The 18,232-nt window shown below is 35.9% G+C and overlaps 4 protein-coding genes across 4 annotated transcripts; 1 reads left to right on the top strand and 3 right to left on the bottom strand.

Annotated features, from left to right (window-relative positions):
• Nucleotides 1–225: 225 nt before the first annotated feature.
• LOC108204655 (pentatricopeptide repeat-containing protein At3g14330) lies at nucleotides 226–2,332 on the bottom strand. The gene has a single exon (XM_017374199.2). It carries the CDS (start codon nucleotides 2,248–2,250, stop codon nucleotides 331–333), a length of 1,920 nt encoding a protein of 639 aa, XP_017229688.1. The 5' UTR covers nucleotides 2,251–2,332; the 3' UTR covers nucleotides 226–330.
• An 847-nt stretch (nucleotides 2,333–3,179) lies between these two features.
• On the bottom strand, nucleotides 3,180–7,431 carry LOC108209874 (uncharacterized). Its single transcript, XM_017381064.2, has 3 exons — nucleotides 6,996–7,431; nucleotides 3,723–3,960; nucleotides 3,180–3,555 (listed from the first exon to the last, which is right to left on the bottom strand). The coding sequence occupies exons 1-3, from the start codon at nucleotides 7,359–7,361 to the stop codon at nucleotides 3,401–3,403; spliced, it is 759 nt and encodes a 252-aa protein (XP_017236553.1). The 5' UTR covers nucleotides 7,362–7,431; the 3' UTR covers nucleotides 3,180–3,400.
• A 2,062-nt stretch (nucleotides 7,432–9,493) lies between these two features.
• LOC108200027 (microtubule-destabilizing protein 60) lies at nucleotides 9,494–11,002 on the top strand. The gene is made up of 6 exons (XM_017368088.2): nucleotides 9,494–9,643; nucleotides 9,779–9,877; nucleotides 10,148–10,246; nucleotides 10,329–10,388; nucleotides 10,472–10,566; nucleotides 10,662–11,002. The coding sequence occupies exons 1-6, from the start codon at nucleotides 9,608–9,610 to the stop codon at nucleotides 10,771–10,773; spliced, it is 501 nt and encodes a 166-aa protein (XP_017223577.1). The 5' UTR covers nucleotides 9,494–9,607; the 3' UTR covers nucleotides 10,774–11,002.
• Nucleotides 11,003–13,003: 2,001 nt separating this feature from the next.
• LOC108204687 (transmembrane 9 superfamily member 3-like) lies at nucleotides 13,004–17,341 on the bottom strand. The gene is made up of 7 exons (XM_017374251.2): nucleotides 17,120–17,341; nucleotides 16,363–16,403; nucleotides 15,655–16,246; nucleotides 15,391–15,528; nucleotides 15,148–15,304; nucleotides 14,274–14,758; nucleotides 13,004–13,461 (listed from the first exon to the last, which is right to left on the bottom strand). The coding sequence occupies exons 1-7, from the start codon at nucleotides 17,287–17,289 to the stop codon at nucleotides 13,242–13,244; spliced, it is 1,803 nt and encodes a 600-aa protein (XP_017229740.1). The 5' UTR covers nucleotides 17,290–17,341; the 3' UTR covers nucleotides 13,004–13,241.
• Between the last annotated feature and the right edge of the window lie 891 nt (nucleotides 17,342–18,232).

The raw sequence follows: 18,232 nt of genomic DNA, 5'->3' as shown, positions 1-18,232 counted from the left end.
AAACATGTATATAAAGTCAGTGAAATCAAATATGACTAAATATTTATTTACAAGATGTTGCAACAATAATATTATGCCAGGCATCTTGAATGAACCAGGTCACATTTTGCGACCAAAAAAATAAATAAATCCTTTTCTATGTAGCTATACTTGCATGAGGGTAATGATTTGGATGTATTTACTACGATAGATTCATATTCTATATAACCAATAAAACCATATATATACGACATAATCTCGGCCTCACTAGAATATCAACTTTGAATATAATGATTACTTATTTATTTAAAGAAGAACTTACAAACAATTTTGAATATTCCACTTGTGCAATCACCAGTAATCTTTGCAGGAGCAAGTTCCATGTTTAAACTGGTGAAAGCGATTTGTGTCTCTCAAAATAATCTTTCTATTTGTTACTTTGGATACATACTTCATCCATATATGACAGTCTAAACAAACACGTAGATTTTTAGTGATCCTAATTGGCATCTCGGATCCAGTGTGGATGAGCCCGAACATTGTTGCAAGCCTTTCACTATGGCCACAAACCCACTCTGTCTTCATTTCTTCATTAACATCATGAAGTACAGATCTTGTATCTGGCACATATCCAATTCTTTCCATAGCATCCGTCAAGTCATTCCAAACTTTTTTGAATTCTTCTGTATCACGAAATGCAGAACTCCCACTAGCAACAAAAGTATGTACTTTATGTTTTATTTGCATCCAGCTACATCCAGGCTCCTTTTGTAGTCCCTCATTTTCCATTGATTTTCTAACGTTTTCAACGCCATCCCACATCATTGCTTTTGCGTAAATGTTTGATAGCATCACATAATTACCTGGGTTACTTGGTTCCAATTCAAACAACTTTGCGGCAACCAACTCTGCTAAGGAAACATTTCCATAAAGTCGACAAGAATTCAGTAATGAACCCCAGATGCTACTACCTGGCTTCATAGGCATTTTCTTTACAACCTCCAAAGCCTCCTTTATTTTCCCAGATCTACCTAACAAATCAACCAAACAAGCATAATGCTCTAAGTTTGGCTTGATCCCAAATTCCACACTCATTTTGTCAAAAAACATCCGCCCCTCATCTGCAAACCCCGCATGGCTGCAACCCGATAATAAGGCGATAAAAGTAACCTCATCCGGATAATATCCAGAATAAATCATTTCCTCGAATAACTTTATTGCTTCTGTCATACACCCACTAATTGTATAGCCCTTAAGCACTGTATTGTATGTAGTCACATCTTTACTTCCCATCAAATCAAACACTCTACTACAATAATCCATTTCCCCACATTTAGCATACATATCCACAAGTGAGTTCAGCACTAACACATCAGGCTTCCCCCAGGATTTCACAATCTGAGCATGTATCTCTTTTCCACTACATAAAGCCGTAACCTTAGCACACGCAGATAAAACCGTCGTAAGAGTAACCCAACTAAATCCAGTCCCCTCAACCTGCATTTTCCTGAACAACTTAAACGCCTCAAACAACTGACCACGCTGAACCAACCCATCTAGCAACGAGTTCCACGTAACAACATTCCGTTGAGGCATTTCATCAAACAACTTCACAACATCCTCAAAACACCCACATTGATTATACAACCTCAAAAGAGAATTAAACACCACCTGATCAACTTCATCACCCGCTTTCACAACCTGGGCATGAACCATTCTCCCAACCCCCACCTCACCCAGCTCCGAACACGCCTTCAAAGCAGTCGAAAACCCGAAATTACTAGGCCAAACACATTGCCACAACATATCACAATAAAGCTCCAAACTTTCCCTAAAAAGCCCTTTTCTTGAATACCCAATTGCCATAGCAACCCAAACAGCCTCATCCCTCGATTTCCCATCATCGAAAACTCTTCGAGCCTCATCAATTTCGCCACACACAGTGTAAAGGGTGATGAGCTTGCTTTTAATAATGGGGTTTTGAAGAAGATTCTGGTGAGTCTTATTCTTTGATAAAAGGAGTTGAAGATAGAGTCTTTGACCATGATGTAATGATCTTTTAGAGATACAAGAATGGAGAAATGAAGAGTAAGCATCAACATTAGGGTAAGATAAAGAAGTGGGGTTTGATTCAATTAAGTGAAGAGCTTCATCTAATTTACCAGATTTTGACAAAGATTTTAAAAGATTGGTGGGTGTTTGTGTTGGTTTGTGAGGAGTTGAAGTGGCGGTTATGTTGGTTGAGAGACAAATGGCGGGTAAGAACATCATGGTAGGTTCGTCAGATTAGTGTGAAGGTTTCATATTTCTTATGTAGAGACTTCATTTTTAAGAACTAAATATATCTTAGAAAATACAGGCTTTTCAACATATATTAGCAAAAATTATGGTGCAGCTCAGCAGCCTATGTAACAAAAAAATGCAAAAGTATTGCAGAAAAATCAACCCAGAGCAATTGCAAGTTTTATTGAAAAAATAATGATCGATTCACGTTCCATGACTCGCATGTTTATTTTTTTGTAGAATTACACATGAATATCATTTCAGTACACCATTGTTTTTGTAAAGACGTGATCATGACTTAATTTTCATTTTGCAGTTTGTACTGATAAAATAAAATTTCTTTGAAGTACTCTGGGGTCGGCTTGCTCCAGGACTAGCTGTACTTCCCACCTCCGAGACGATTCACCCCGCACCTCCGGGGCGATTAACCCCGCAGACCAGACGGTCTCGACTATGCATGTTATACTAAAACCTCGACTAATTATACTACAGTAAAACCTCGACTAATCATAATTCATGACCACAAACTACGCATGATTATACACTAAAACGGTAAAACCTCGATTACTTAATGACTCACGATACACTGCAGTAAAACCTCGACTAATCATAATTCACTACCACAAACTACGCATGATTATACAGTAAAACCTCGATTATTTAATGACTCGCGATAAGTTAATATTTAGATTACAAATTTTTGATCCCAGTATAATGATGACCGTATATATTTAATTTTGATTAATTGATTATTTTGATAAATTAATAAAATTTAATTGTTCCGATGTTTTAATTTATGGAGGTTTTACTGTAATGTACTCTTTTCCTGATTGTTTTTGTATCCTAACCTCGCCTCAACTCTATGGTATCATATACTTTCGGTAATTGACTAGATTTATACATGGTTTCAGGTAGCATATTCAACTACTTATTCCGTGTGATAACATTAAACAGATTACCTGACAAAAAAAATAATAATCACATCTAATACAACGAACTATGCACTAGAGATGTGTTGCGATAAAAACACTAAATAACTACGGGAGAAGATAGACTTGCAAGAGTAAAAAGCTACATTTACAGATAGTAACAGCAGATAGTATCTTTTACGTGCAAATATTCCCCTAGGACTAGAACATCAATCTGAAACTTCATCCAGCTCAGGGTAGGTTTTAGCATTCCGAGGGGAAGAGAAAGCAGATACTGCTGACCCAGTAATGCTCAGGGAATGGGAAGCAAGATCTACACCCTTTTTAATCAACAACCACATGCTATACAGGAATCCAGCCCAACCTGGTTCAATGGTAATAAACAATGAAATTTTATAAGAACAGTATTTTGGAATTATAATTGAAAACGCTATGAAGGTTAAAGGTTCCAACTCAAATACAGATCCATGGGAAATAAACGCAAAAATTCTTATTCAGATAAGCTCAAGTGAAAGGAAAAGATGGACGTACCCGTAACGAACAGAACTGCCACGATTGTTGATATAGTGGCAGTGGATATAACAAAAGCAGCTATAAATAATGCTCCAACATATATAGTTGTTACACAGGCAAAGAAAAAAGCCAAGAAGAGACCAACTGCTGCTAAAGACATGAAGAAAGAGATCATAATGGCATTCACGGTTGCGACCAAAAAGAAAAGCATAAAGACTAGACATCCTGCCAAGGCCAGAAATGTTACTGTTCCAACCTGCATCAGTTGTAAAGAAAAAACAGGGCAACTGAGGTGAAATGCCAAAATACAAAATACCAAATAAAGACATGATGAATCAAAAGTTAAATTCTAATCTGCATGGCAGGACAGCTCTTCACAGTAAAATAAAGTTGAATAATAAACTACAGGAAGCAGAAGCAGATGGTGCACCAATACCATACACACCCTTGCTAGTAGGGTAAAGGTTAAGAGATCAGGTTCACTACGAATGGAAATTTCGGTTGTAACTTGGAATGAATTCAAAGTGGACATTAAATATATTCCAAGTTTATTATGTAGATACAGTTAAGTCTGATCTTCAGTCTCCACTCTTTGCATTACCACATTCTGTTAAAGCTCATTTCTTGCTTTTCAAATGCCTTTTTATAAAAAAATTCATTCTCCTCCAAATATTTTTACACTTTTTGTTGTCTTCTTTAATCAAAATCAGACTTATCCACTCGCATTACCCTAAAAATCTCTTAATCTGTTCCTTTCACCTCTAATTTCCTTTGCAGCCTCCTTATAGTTTACTTATTAGTTATTACTTTCCAACTAACAAAACACAACTTAATATTTGTTAAATCCACGATAAATTTTATTTCCCTGTTCCTACCCCTTCTCTTTTCCGGCATCGTTCAGCATAGTTCTCGCAGTCAGAGGTTTAATCAAACCAGCAGTACTCTTTCAACAGTTAAAAGTGTACAACTTGTAAGCGCTCTTACAAATATTACCATTCTCCAACATGTCCCCAAGGAAAGTTCAGATGCAGATCTATTCAGATGGTGATGTTCTTATTTTCCATGATAACGCTTTTTTAAGTTATGGCCAAACTGGAGAGGGTGAATGAAGAGTCTACGGAAAATTCCAAGTCTCATTCCTCTCATAATACTAAACAGTGACAAATTAGTATCAGCTATACTTAATTCTAAATGCATAACTGAAAACCCTTTTAACATAAATATGGTGGGACAGAAAGAGATCAAAAGAGAGATATTCAGAAGGCAGAAGATGAGAGATTGGAGACTTGAGAGAATAGAGACAGACCAGAACTTACAGAGATAACTAGAAAGAGCAGTAAAGGGAAGAAAAAGGCAGTGAGAGAGAGAGAGAGAGTTGGTGTAAAAATTCTTTATCGTATATATACATCCCAATTAAATGACAAGCGCAAGCTAGCATTTATAAGCAATTCTGTGAACTAGTTTTGACTTCTCTAGTACTTATCACAATAGACTATGGTTCTAACACCGACTTCAAGCTTCACCACCAGTCCACCACACTCAAGTACACTAGTATGAAGTACTAGTACAAGGGCAAACAGTTAGACACTGATCCCCACTCCCCCAACACCCTCCTTGGGAGAGTACTGATCCTCCTCTTCCAACACCCTCTTTACAAAATGAGGTATGTTCACGTGACTCGTCAATTATATTCAGAAAGTTACATCTTGATTGTCCTCATTCCTGTAATGGTCTCATCCACAGTCCAAACTACGCCCAGTTGATGATTTACTTTCTGGTTGTTAGCGACCTCAACAGTTATGACCTCCTAAGAATCATACCTTCATAGTTGTTTGCAGTCTGTTCCATCCACATAGGATCCATGTTCTCAAAATGACTACACAAGTCATATTCAATAGATAATGCCTACGCTGCACTTCAACCTAATATATTTTTTCATACAATTTGAAACGCGATATGTTAATATCTAGGGATTAATCCTGTGTCAATTAACTTTCATCCTGGAACTGGTACTCTATGCTTGTTTGAGGTGATACTTATCTTTTAAAATTTAATATGCCCCAAGCAAATACTGCAATGTACTTGGGAGAAACATAAAGGTGAAATACTGCGATGTACTTGCGTAGATGTATTTTGACACAAATTAAAATTAAAAAAATATTTTCCTAAATTGTTTTGTGAAATCTTTGTATACATAACCATCTACCTATGTTCTATGGTCTACATTGATCATATTAAAGATATATAGCAGTCACAAAAAGACCAAGATTGCTTGTTGCAATGTCACCAGTCACAATTTTTATCTTTCTCAGACACCCTGTATGCAAAAGCCCCAGCCACTACAAAGATATCACAGAGGTAAGTAACTTAGCCTGTTATTATAATTTACAAGCCGGTGAACAAGGGGAGGTGACTCTCAGTCATGTGCTTTTACAAAATTACTTTGTACACTTATTTCGCCACTTAATGTTGCAGTTTGTTCATTCTCACTGATGAAATTTCTTATTGCCGTAGGAACATTTTTTAATTTGTACAAGACAATTACTAAAACATTTGGTTGACTAATGCATATATAAGTCAAGATATACGTATAATGTATCAAGGAGAAGTTGAAGATCATAATTGACCGGTTTAGCTATTCCACTATCATACTTCAAATATCTGACCTCAATACACTAGTTCAAATCAAAAGCTGGACATGGTTGTGGACTTGTGTGCATGTCGGGTTCAAAAATTAACCTTATTTCTCAAATCCAATTAAACAAGCACAAGGGTGCAACTAACTTGCAAGAATTACTCAATAGTTTAATTAAAAATCGTTGATCCCCCCATAAAACATCCAATCAATTCTGAAATATTGAGAAAGGCAAGCAAGGAAGCTGACAAGGCCCATACCCTCGCTCTTACACACACATGAGCCTTGAACCCCTAGCCTATTGTTCCAAACAAAAAAGCCTATCAAGATTATACATTACGCCATTCATCGTTGTCATTTGCCATATGAAAAAAAAACCACAACATACATCACAAGGATCCGGACTTTTTCGGCAATGACCGACACAGTCAATAATACAACTCATTCATCAATCAACACAATTCACCAAGACAAAACCCGAAAATGACACTAACACTATCAATCAACCCGAATATAACACAAAGTGAGTAATATATCAGATATTTATCTATTCCTATCTCACAAATTCATTTCTATCAAATTCTATTAAGCTTCATAACTAAACACATCAACAAATACAATTAATTCATCCAGATTAATTATTTATCGAAGCTTACCGAGACAACGAGAAGGGAGCGGAGAGCAGAGCCGCGCTGGGTCCACAAAAGAACATGGCGAACCGTATTTCTAGAAGCTTCTGGAAGCAACGGCCAATTCTCAGACGCCGTCGTTTTGATGCGATGAAGCAAACCAGTAGACAAATCGAGTTGGTCATCGTGACGTGGGAAGAAAATGCGGTTAGTAACGTTATTAAACACGGCGTAGAGTGTGATTTGATCGTCATGTGGATTAGGTTTAGATTGGGATGAGTGTTCTTCTTCATCATCAAATGTAACGCCGTTAAGTTTTCCAGTGGGATCGCCGTCAAGTTTATCTGTGGAGGAATTGACGGCGTTAAGTGGGGAATCGTCTACTTCAGCCATGGTATTTTTGGATAATCTGGATATTTTTAGAAGGAAATAAAGGCGCAGATCTAATTATATCAGCTATATTAGGGGAGGAGGGACCTCCGTATTTTATCTCCAGATCTTTTTATATAAATATCCTCACTTCATTAAAAGAATGCCGACTAAGAAATTATTCTAGACTAGATTTTTAGATAAATATTTTCGTTTTATAAAACGGAAAAGTAGCTCTAAATATCTCGAATATTTTTTCAAAAAATTTTCCGAATAATATTGTGGAATAAATGTACTTAAAGAAAGATTTTAATTATTACGATTGATGTGAATACGAAAAATCAAGAAAGTGGCATTCTTCATATCGAAAAACAATTTAGGACTCCTCAGAATAAGAATCTGGTAGTATCTTATGGAAAATTGGTGAGATGTATTTTCTTTTATTATTAAAAAAACATTTTCATTAATCAGAATATAATACAGCCCGGACAAATCTTCCCGTTATAATCAGTTTGGCAACACGAATTAAGCTTGATGTAAAAGGACGTAGATATTTAGTTAATCTTTTATCCTGGTTTAGTGGTTGTCAGAGTACTGCAATTATAGTCCATAAGAATGAACGAAATTTACATATATCCTACGAAATACACCTAAATGTCACAAGCTGCTTCTTAGGAAGTTGATGTTTCAGTCTCACTTAGTTAAGTGATCAAACATTCTAACCAAAAAATTCTGTAGTGCACACACAAACCTCCAGGACTGTGGCACAAGTGTAATGATGTACAAAACTTAAAACACAAGCTTTCTTCATCGATTGATTATGCTGAGATAATAATCCAAGTGCCAAAACAGTGCATGAACGGCCCTGCAATTTGAAAGGTCACCTTCCATGCGCCTCTGGTTACCTAACGGCTAACGATCTCGACAAGAAATACATTCAAGGGCAAAAGGGATTCCTTTGTGAATGGTTAATGCATCACTTAGTTGGGCATTATCTTATTGTTAAACACTGTTGTCCTGTTTAATCAAGTAGTTACACAATGTTAGAAAGGCCTAAACTTAAAAGCCAAGCATCTGTCTTAATCTGTTTGTTAATATTTTCGAAACATGACCTAACTATCTGACAGCTGATGCATTGTCTGCTATATATGCAATGCATTAGTGTCTATGTCAGTTGATAGCAAGCGGGCCAAGAGTTTCTCAGAAATGAAAGATTACCATCCCCCTCCGTTGTAACGGACTTGACATCAACAGTTCAAAAGGTGTCACTGTTCGTCTTCCTTTTCTCTTTTACCCCCTAAAGAAGCCAAGATGTATACTGCATAACGTATGCCAGTGTCAGATTTATGCGTATTGCTTCAGTTTACAAAATTTACAGAGGGGAAATCGTGTACCGCGCTTCATCAAGAATGTCACAAAATATACAAGGCTAGTGTTTGTATTTGTCTTGTGAACCGCCCTTATAGTACCCGCAACCGAAATAATTGGTGATAGTCATTTAGCCAGTGTTGTATACGAACTGCAATCCAGCATAAGCCCTTTTAAGCAGTGGTGCAAACATAGCTGTTAAAAACTCGGGACTGCAACATTTTCTGCAGGCTGTACAATTAGATAATTTTACTAACTGCTAAAATTTAGCTAAGAAGCAGGTTTAGTTCAAGGTGTTTCTACAATTAGATCATACTATTAATTTGAACAACTCTGTTCTTGGAGCCTGAAGCTCAGCCTTTACCAGCTGAAGAAATGAAAATTTTCACAAGTTCAATAATTTGGTAACTGGTTGAAACTGTATGGAGGCAAATCCTACAAACCATAATACACCACGACGGTTGGCAATCAACTGATGAAACTAACATGAGTACATTGCATAGTCATGACATCTATTATCTATTCTTGACACATATCATTGCTTATTTTGATATCAAGTTAGTATGAACATTTGCAAATTGAAGGACTACTAATTTAGAATAGTGGAGAATTGGCCAATAGTACATACGTAATTAACCACTGAGGGACTTCAGAATATAGCATGATTGAAGGAGAGATTTGATCAGAATGTTTGGTGAAAGAGAGCATGCAAATTTCTAAAAGTGTTAGCGATATAGCAACAAAATTTAAAAGTTTAAACAGAACAGAAAGATACAAATCTCCAAACTTAATTGAATCATTCTTATGCCAGTGTGCTTGCATATAAATAAACCCCCCTAATTCCTCATAATGCATTCCTAATTAATAAGTTAACTCGCCACTCCCAGCATACGTTATTAGTCATGCAGAGCCCAAACAGCAAACATAATGTTCACAAGGTTCAATGCATTTGCATGCTCTGTACTTAGTTTAATCTTCTCATATATGTGGAGTGTGTGTGTGTGTGTGTGTGTGTGTGTGTGTAGAATGTTGCTAGATTCTAACTAGTTTCCTTTTTTGTTTTGGTTTTACAGCCTGTGAAGAATAATTCACAATCCGCAGTTACTCAAACCAGTACCCCTAGAATGGGGAAATCAGCTACACCTCAACAAACTAACAAAAATTATTTTGGGGTATAATGCAGCTTTCCCTCTATATTTCAGGCTTCTGCACAATAAATTCAAGAAAAGTGCTGCACCAAAATAATGAAAATACAATATTCTCTTGAGTTATAGTGTCTGAATATAGCTTCTTGCTTCTTTGTAATGCACAAGTTGTTTCTTTTCTTATTGGCATTATATTTGACATAGTCTAGAGCACACACACATACTCTTCTAGTCTTTTTTGAAATGCAGTAGATGATACATGACACAGCAACTATTAAATGGTAAAAATAAATGCAGGTTGTTCAAAAGCATGTCACAAAAGAAAATACTAAACCAGTGGATTTCAGACTCCACACTCAGCAAAGAGCTGTCAGTCGCGCAATCTATAACTATACTGTGAGTGTTCACCAAATCTTTCTCACAAGACTGATAATGGTATTGGATATCTGATTTATGAGTATTATATAATTATGTACAGGTTGCCACTAAGGTATATCTCCTGGAGCGACAAAAGAAACAAATTGAGAAAGTGCAGAAGGCATGTGACACTTTCTATTTTTTATATATCTGTCTCAATTATGGAACTGGATTAAACATTGTCTGGAGATTATCAACCTGCAGATGATCGAAGAAGAAGAAGTTAAGATGTTGAGAAAAGAGATGGTACCTAAAGCTCAGTTGATGCCGCGATTCAACAAACCTTTTTACCCACAGAGGTGAAGCACAAATTAATATATATATGTAGTTCAACTCCAGTGATTTTTCTTGTGCTCATTTGTGTTCTCAGACAGTAATATTATGAATTTGACAGATCAACGAGGCCTTTGACAATTCCAAAGGAACCAAGTATGATGAGTGACAAATGCTCTAGTCGATTCTCCTTCTACAATCTTTTCAGCCTTCGATACAATGAAGCACATTAAGTTGGTTGTGCATGGTTCATCAAGAAAGCTGATTTTGGCTCCATTTTTTTGCCACTATATTGCATGCATGTTCTATGTCACTCTGTAATATAGATTTTTCTGCAATGTAAATGTTTAGTGGCTGCTAGGACTTGGCATTATAAATAAAGTGATTGATGTTCATTGTAACTACAGCGCCTTCTTAATCATTCTATTTATAGGCAGACCTCTTAATCAAGCAATTATATATAGCCCAACATTATTTGGTTTAAACTTTAAAGAATTACTGCAAAACTAGGGTGTTGTCCCCTTTATCGTATTTTTCAAGTAATAATGTCTCAAATATCACGTTCGGTAAATATGATCACAAATATTATTTTATTGTTTTACATTATTTAACGTTTATAATTATTTTTGAAAACGCTACATCTCGTGTAGCATTTTTTAGCGCAAATTCACATGAAGACACTTACAAATCCTAACTATCGCTACGTGAGATTATGCAACATCACCTCACAACGTTATTTTATCTACTGTTTGAAACTCAAGCCCTTATAACATATGACTTGTATCATAATCCTAACGCTACATTTGTAGTGTTTTATTATGACATCCACGACCATATTTTTCAAGTTGTAATATTTAGGGCATTTGAACATTAAATTGTGAGATTTTGAGCATTTTCTTTAAATATTAACACAAGGTAGAGGAAACAAAGCAGGAACAAGAACAGCGAGCTGACAAGAGCAAGGATGTGCAACACAAGGTAGAGGGGGCAGTGGATGTTAGTGAAGCAGCCACCCTTTTTACCAGGAAGCTTGAGGCCATATCCTAAGAATAGGGCCGGGCTCAAACATTTCAATTTTGATTCGTTCAATGGGTTTGGTGACCCCGAAGAACATCTCAAGTAGTGTACCCAAATCTCAAACATTTATTACTACAATCACTTGATCCGATGCAGGTTTTTTTATCTATGTTGAAAGAAGGAGCACATAAATGGTTCAGCTGCATCCCCTCCCGAAGCACTGACTCATGGAAAGACTACGAGGAGTGCTTGGGAGCAACAAAACGAATTAGCTAGCTACAAATGTACCACTTGGAGATCATACAACAAAGGACCAAGAAATCTTGCCGGATGGACTTCATTAAAAGATTTGAAGAAACAGTTCATTACTTATCTCACCTAAAAGAAAGAGGCAATGCTAATATGAGGAGATTTGGAGAAGAAATCTAGCAAATACTGTGAAATTTACTATCACAAGACTACAGGAAGGGGATCCCCCTAGGTTTCAAAGAATGTACATCAGTTATGCAGGTTTGAAGAATGTGGCAGGTAATTAACTTCAGCGATCAACCCAAGGGGATTTCTATCATATATAGCTGCAAAGAATGGCCCAATAGATTCCATTTTTTCTCTTCCAAATTTCATCAAGCTCTTGTTTGGTTCGCATGTCTTTTGAAGTTGTAGAGGAAGATAATGACCACGTCTGCACAAGCTTTATTTCTAAATTTAAGAGCTTATTTTTGTTAAAAAAGAAATGCATATTTTTTTGTAACTCTTTTTAAATATAAATTTTAAGGAGGTGCAGTATATCATTATTAGTGAAAAGTTAAGGACTTATTTCAGAAAAATGATAGTTTATGTACTTTTCTCCAGAAATAAGTCCTTATTTCTGAAAATTAAGTTTAACCAAACGACCACAATATATTCTTAAAAGAATACGAAAATTGCATTTTGTTAAACAGGACATATACAAATAGAGATAGTAAAATTATAGAATACTATATACAAGTGATATTTTTGCCAAATACCAATTATATTTTTGCCTAATTTTTATCCTGTTAGATTTCTAAAAATTTGGTTTGAGTTGTTACTATCAGTACAAACTACCAGCCAAAAGTAATTTTTGGGGTCCGTTAGATCTATATAGATTCAATCTTATTTTTTTAATGGATTCGCTATAAATATCCACAGAAGGAGAATTCACCTTTACACGGAATGAAACTTTTCCAATCCACAGGAATGAAACTTTTCTAATCTGCGGATATTAATAGCAGATCCATTAAAAAATAAGATTGAATCTGAGCCCTTAAAATATAGATCCAACGGCCCCAGTATAGTGTGTTTGATAAACTCTCCCTGACCGATGATAGTATTAACAAAGTTGCGGTTTAGCATTCAATGCCAAAGAGCCACCCCTTGTATCAAATTTTAAACCCGTAGAAACTTGTATCAAATTTTAAACCCGTAGAAAGTGAAAACACATTTCATTATATGTTATCTTATAGGTAAAGTATAGAAAACCTAAGATTTACTGGTACAACATGAATTTCAGACTCTGATGCAAAACGAGGGTAATAGTTGCCATTGTAATTTGATACAGCTGTTTGTATTAAGCCCCTCTATTGTCGTCCTACATGATCTTCGATCAACCAAGATTTTCAGTTAATAATGTAAAGACGCGCTTGACCTGGAAGTGGCGCCTTCACTACTCACACTTGATTGAGCGATATATGTGACGGACAAAAAACAGAGAAGCACGGAAACCTACTGTCCCTAGCATGAGGAAGAAACCGTAGCAAATGCAGGCCATGTAACCAAAGAAGAATGAAGTCTGCATGAAACCGTTCATATCTGATCGTGCATAGTAGTAATACAAGCAATAACCGTAAATGAACAGCCCAGTTGATCCACCACAAAGGAAAGCCCTGAACCACGAACATATACAAGTGAAATAATGAGAAACTTAAAGTAAATTCAAGAAAGGAATAACAAGCTAAAATTATACATCAGATTAATATTATACATCAAGCATTTATAAATGATGGCAGCACAAGATTTCTCCTCACTTTTCCTCTCATTCCCATTTTTCACTAGATTATAATTTTGTTGAAAAGACTAGGCAGTACTACAGGAAAAAAGAGACTGAGGATTAATTATGCTTGCATATTTTCAAAGTGGCAAGTCATCATATGATTTGTACTCAAGAAAAAAAATGCTGCTGATAACTAAAGCATGAGTTAGGACTTGGCTCAATTTCTGCTATAGATTTTAGGATCTCTTTCCACCCTCCGCACCAAAATTGAAATTCTATACTAATAACCAGGGGTATAGACTAAATCAACATATCACTGAATGAGAAACCAGCAATCATTAAGGTCCTGATAGTGCATATTCAGTATTTACACCCCAGAAATTCTAGAAGGTGCCGATAGTGCATACTTAGTATTTACACGTAATTGGATAAGCTCAAGATCAATGTGGCTCGATAAGGTTTATCACATTTTTAATATATAGATAGATGAACATCAGCAATATCATTTAAAGTTATGTTCCCTACCTTTAAGATTTAATATTTTACTATCTACACACATATACGGTAAAGCATGGGACATTTTGAAGATAAAATTAGATAGACAAAAGAGAAGGGAAAAAAAAAAAAAAAGAGCAGCTGCCAAAGCATGTTTCAAATTTTTAAGTGCAGTTAGATGCAAAGATAAAGTATAAACATTGTAAATACCTCCACCACCAAGCATGGTCCTCGGCAGCAAGTTGGAAATATGTCAGTGCCACAGTGATGAAAGCCGTCACAATCAGGAGAATGATGAAAACAATGAATAAAATACTGTAAATGGTGTAAATTCTGTGACCCCACACACTGGCAAATATATAATAGAGCTCAATATAGATAGCACTGAAGGGCAGAAACCCAGCCATTGCCATCTGAGGAAGGGTTCCACGATACCAAGGCAATGGTGGAATCTCTCTAGGATACTTTGTGGTTCGCACAGGAGCTTGAAACTCAGCCTTGCTATTTTTTCCAGCTATTCCACCCAATACTAGCAAAGGAGATGTCACTAGGAGCCATATAAGAACTATTACCACAATTGTGCCAAATGGTAGAGCAGCAGTGGCATTGTAAGCGATTGCAACGGTGTTAAGAAAGCAGAATGTCAGAAACAGAGGTCCACAAAAGAGACTTCCGGTCAACAGAAGATTCCTTACCTGTAAGATCAGACCAATTACTGGGAGATAAATGTAATTCAATCTGGGGATGACTAATTACTTGCCCAAAGTCATATTACAGCTAATATAATAATGCCGACACGTGGTCGGATTCACTTCACAATGCAGGTATAATATTCAGAATCACTTTTTCGTATATACTTTAAGCTGTTTAAACTAATAAGCATCTTCTCCTCCTCCCATATTATGTTTGTTAACCACCAAAAACATAGTATAATCTCAACTGATTCAAAACACTACACTATATTAAGAAAGTAGCATCAAAGGACCATAGCGAGAAAATTTTTACATGCCCCTCCATAAGTCTAAGTGTGAAATAATATTTCCTAAGCAACAACACAGCAGTAATTAAGGTAATGTATACATACCCAGTTTGTCCCTTCCAGCTGGCAATAGAATGAGGCCGCAGTATAGCCGGCAACCCCAGATGTAAGTGCATAAATGACAACCAATGCAGTAAACAGAGCTCCCCTGTTGTATGGATAGAAGACGCCAACCAGTGCTAGCATGAAAACTAATATTGCACTGGAACAGTCAAAGGATAAGTATGATGATCAAAATGTAGCTTAACAGAACTTTAATAATCTATAAAGCTTTACACAAATTCTTACATGGCAAAGAGCTGGGAGCCAGAACCGAGAGCTGCAGCAAACACTGACTTGTACTTTGGGTACCTAAAGACATCACCGTGGATGTACTTCCATCCTGTTTCTTCTTGGTCTTCAGCAGTCTCTTCATCGTGAGCATACCTTTATTGAATGATGAAAAAATTGTTAAAGAAAGTGCTAAATATCAGATTTAAAAATCTCAAATAGACTAAAAACTGAATATCAGAACACAACTTAAAGTAAGAACACAGAACCATGGTTGCTTACTTAACGAAATCATTTTTAAGAACTCGCATGAGAATTGTAGCCAAAAATCCAGTTAGGAGAAGAACTGTCACACAGGAATTAATGATTGAGAACCAATGTATTTCTAAATGATGTGGCATATTTGATGACTGTGAGTATTTGTCCATTCTTTTCTCAAAAGGGGTGTCTGTTTCTTTCCATTTGACAGTGTACATAAAGTCTGCAAGAACTTCTTTGTCCTCGGTAAGATCCACAAGAGCATTAGGGTCAGTTCTTACATTAACCTCAATGACACGATCCTTATTGTAAAGTATCTCAAAGTGGAGGTGCTTAAATAGATAATACTTGGTCTCACTGGGGTCAGCTTTGGCATCCTTCTCAGCCTTCCCTAAGAAACCCCAAAGCGGCAAGTCATCATAGTACATCTGGAAATAGTAATCTTTGGCAACAGCACTTCGGAATTTAGAAACTTCTTGTGGTGTCAGTTTTTTCTTGCAGACAGTTTCAGAGTCTTTCTCAACTAAAAAGTTTAGCTCGTAGGGCGCGCTAACTAGACGATCTCCATTCAATACTTCACCAAGAGCTTCCGGTTTATCATGCCATTGAGTTGAAGCTGGCATATCATAAAATAATCAGTTATATACTGTTTACCTATTAGTGGTAAATGACTAGATGTAGAACACAAAGATGACAAATGGAAAAGGGTAAACATATGATAAGATGATCAACCTGGCATGCAGAAAGGAAGATCGAAATATCGGTATGTCTCGCTGAAATAAAAAAAAGACACAATTAGCAAAAGTCAATCATCATTTAGCAGGACACATCAATTAGCAAGTTAAGTTACACAAAACTGGTTCTATACTTATATCTACCATGGTACTTTATCATATTATACTGTTCCTCTTTCAGATCATCAGGACTCTCAAACAAGTGTAATACAGATGATCAGGTGACCCCGCTTGCTGAACTTCACTTTATTGAAACATTATAATCTACCCATTTTTTTGTTGTTTATAAAACAGTTGCGCAAGAGTGTTAAGGATTTTAAAGGACAAAATAAGAAGAAAAAGAGTCAACCACCATGAAGTATGCAATTCGATGAAGTTTGCTTCATTCTAGATATTAATCAAAAACTACATCATTTAAATGAACCATAGTTTTTAATTAGCCTTATCATCACCCAAATTACAAATTCCCCTCTCGAGTCACTGCCAATTTCATTAAATATTTCTGTTCTCCAACAAGCGTGCAATTTCAATCAGTTAAAACTTCCCCCATGGAATCACATCTCACAACAAAATTTCATATATGGATCCAATTTAGTAATTAACTGCAGAATCACATGAGCCTCAACTGAGCAAGAAAGTCAAGAACCACGTAAAGATCAAATCTTGACAAACAATATCGAAAATCAAGAAAAACCCACCAAATGCACTACATAAAAAGCTCAAATCAGTTGACAAAAAGAGAGATCCAAGAATACCTAGGGTTTTGAAAAGGGCCAACTTTGTTGACATAGAGAGGCACTGGATCATTACTCTTGTACTTGTGATTGGAAGCACTTGATCTCACTTGTGAAACACACCCACTGATTGTGATGAGTAAGATAGCTAAGAATTGCGCACACATCTTGCTCTCCATTTTCACACACATAAGCACACAGGGGGTTGTGAAATTGTGTGTATGTGTGTGTATAGGCGTAGATTTATACTCCCTCCGTCCCTTTTTATCTGTCCATTTTGAAAAAAAAACACATACCAAGGAATAATTGATTGTATAAACTTTTTCATTAAATACCTCTAATTAATATCTTGAAAACGGTGGAATGCCCCTACTTTATGTCTTGAAAACACGAATTCAACCAAGTTTTAAATAAGTCAAGCCTTGAAAATTGAAATTATGGAGATATATTTGAAAAACTATCATTAAATTAGTTTTGAAAGTATAAATGGACAGATAAATAGGGACAAATTTTTACTTCCAAAGTAGACAGATAAATAGGGACGGAGGGAGTATTATTTAGAAGGGGTTAGATCTCGGAGTTGAAAAGATGAGGAGGGCAGTAGATTCTAAAGTGAGATTTTACCGAGGGCGGTGAATAATGAAAATAGTAAATGTAAGACGTGATGTCTTCATCTGTGAGATGAAAGGGAAAGGGAGTGCGATCTACGTGACCTCGAATTGGTGGAAAGTGTGCTACCTGTGTTGTTACTTGTTACCCTCCATTCTACTCTCTTTTTGGTTAATTATCATGTGATTATAAAACCGACTTAAATAAGTTACTCATTTAAAAAAAATCATTCTGTTGAAATTTTTAAAATATTATACGTTAAATTTCGCACAATTTTTATGAATAATATTACATTCAAATAAAATGTTGTGAGTCCTACTTATTTTAGATAATATTATTAGGAGTCCTTTTGTTATAAAAATTGAATATATGAGAAATAGAAAGTAGGGATCAACATCGAATCGAGCTGAATAGACCAAAAACCAAAATTTTAATTATTTTTTCTCGGACCAAACCAATTAATTCCTTTGATTTTTGAAAAGGAAATGGAAACTTCTATTATAAATAAAACTAACATTTACTATT

The sequence above is a fragment of the Daucus carota genome, chromosome 1 (assembly GCF_001625215.2).
Source record: "Daucus carota subsp. sativus chromosome 1, DH1 v3.0, whole genome shotgun sequence".
Taxonomy (NCBI): Eukaryota; Viridiplantae; Streptophyta; class Magnoliopsida; order Apiales; family Apiaceae; genus Daucus; species Daucus carota.
This window is presented reverse-complemented; position numbering and strand designations above follow the sequence as displayed.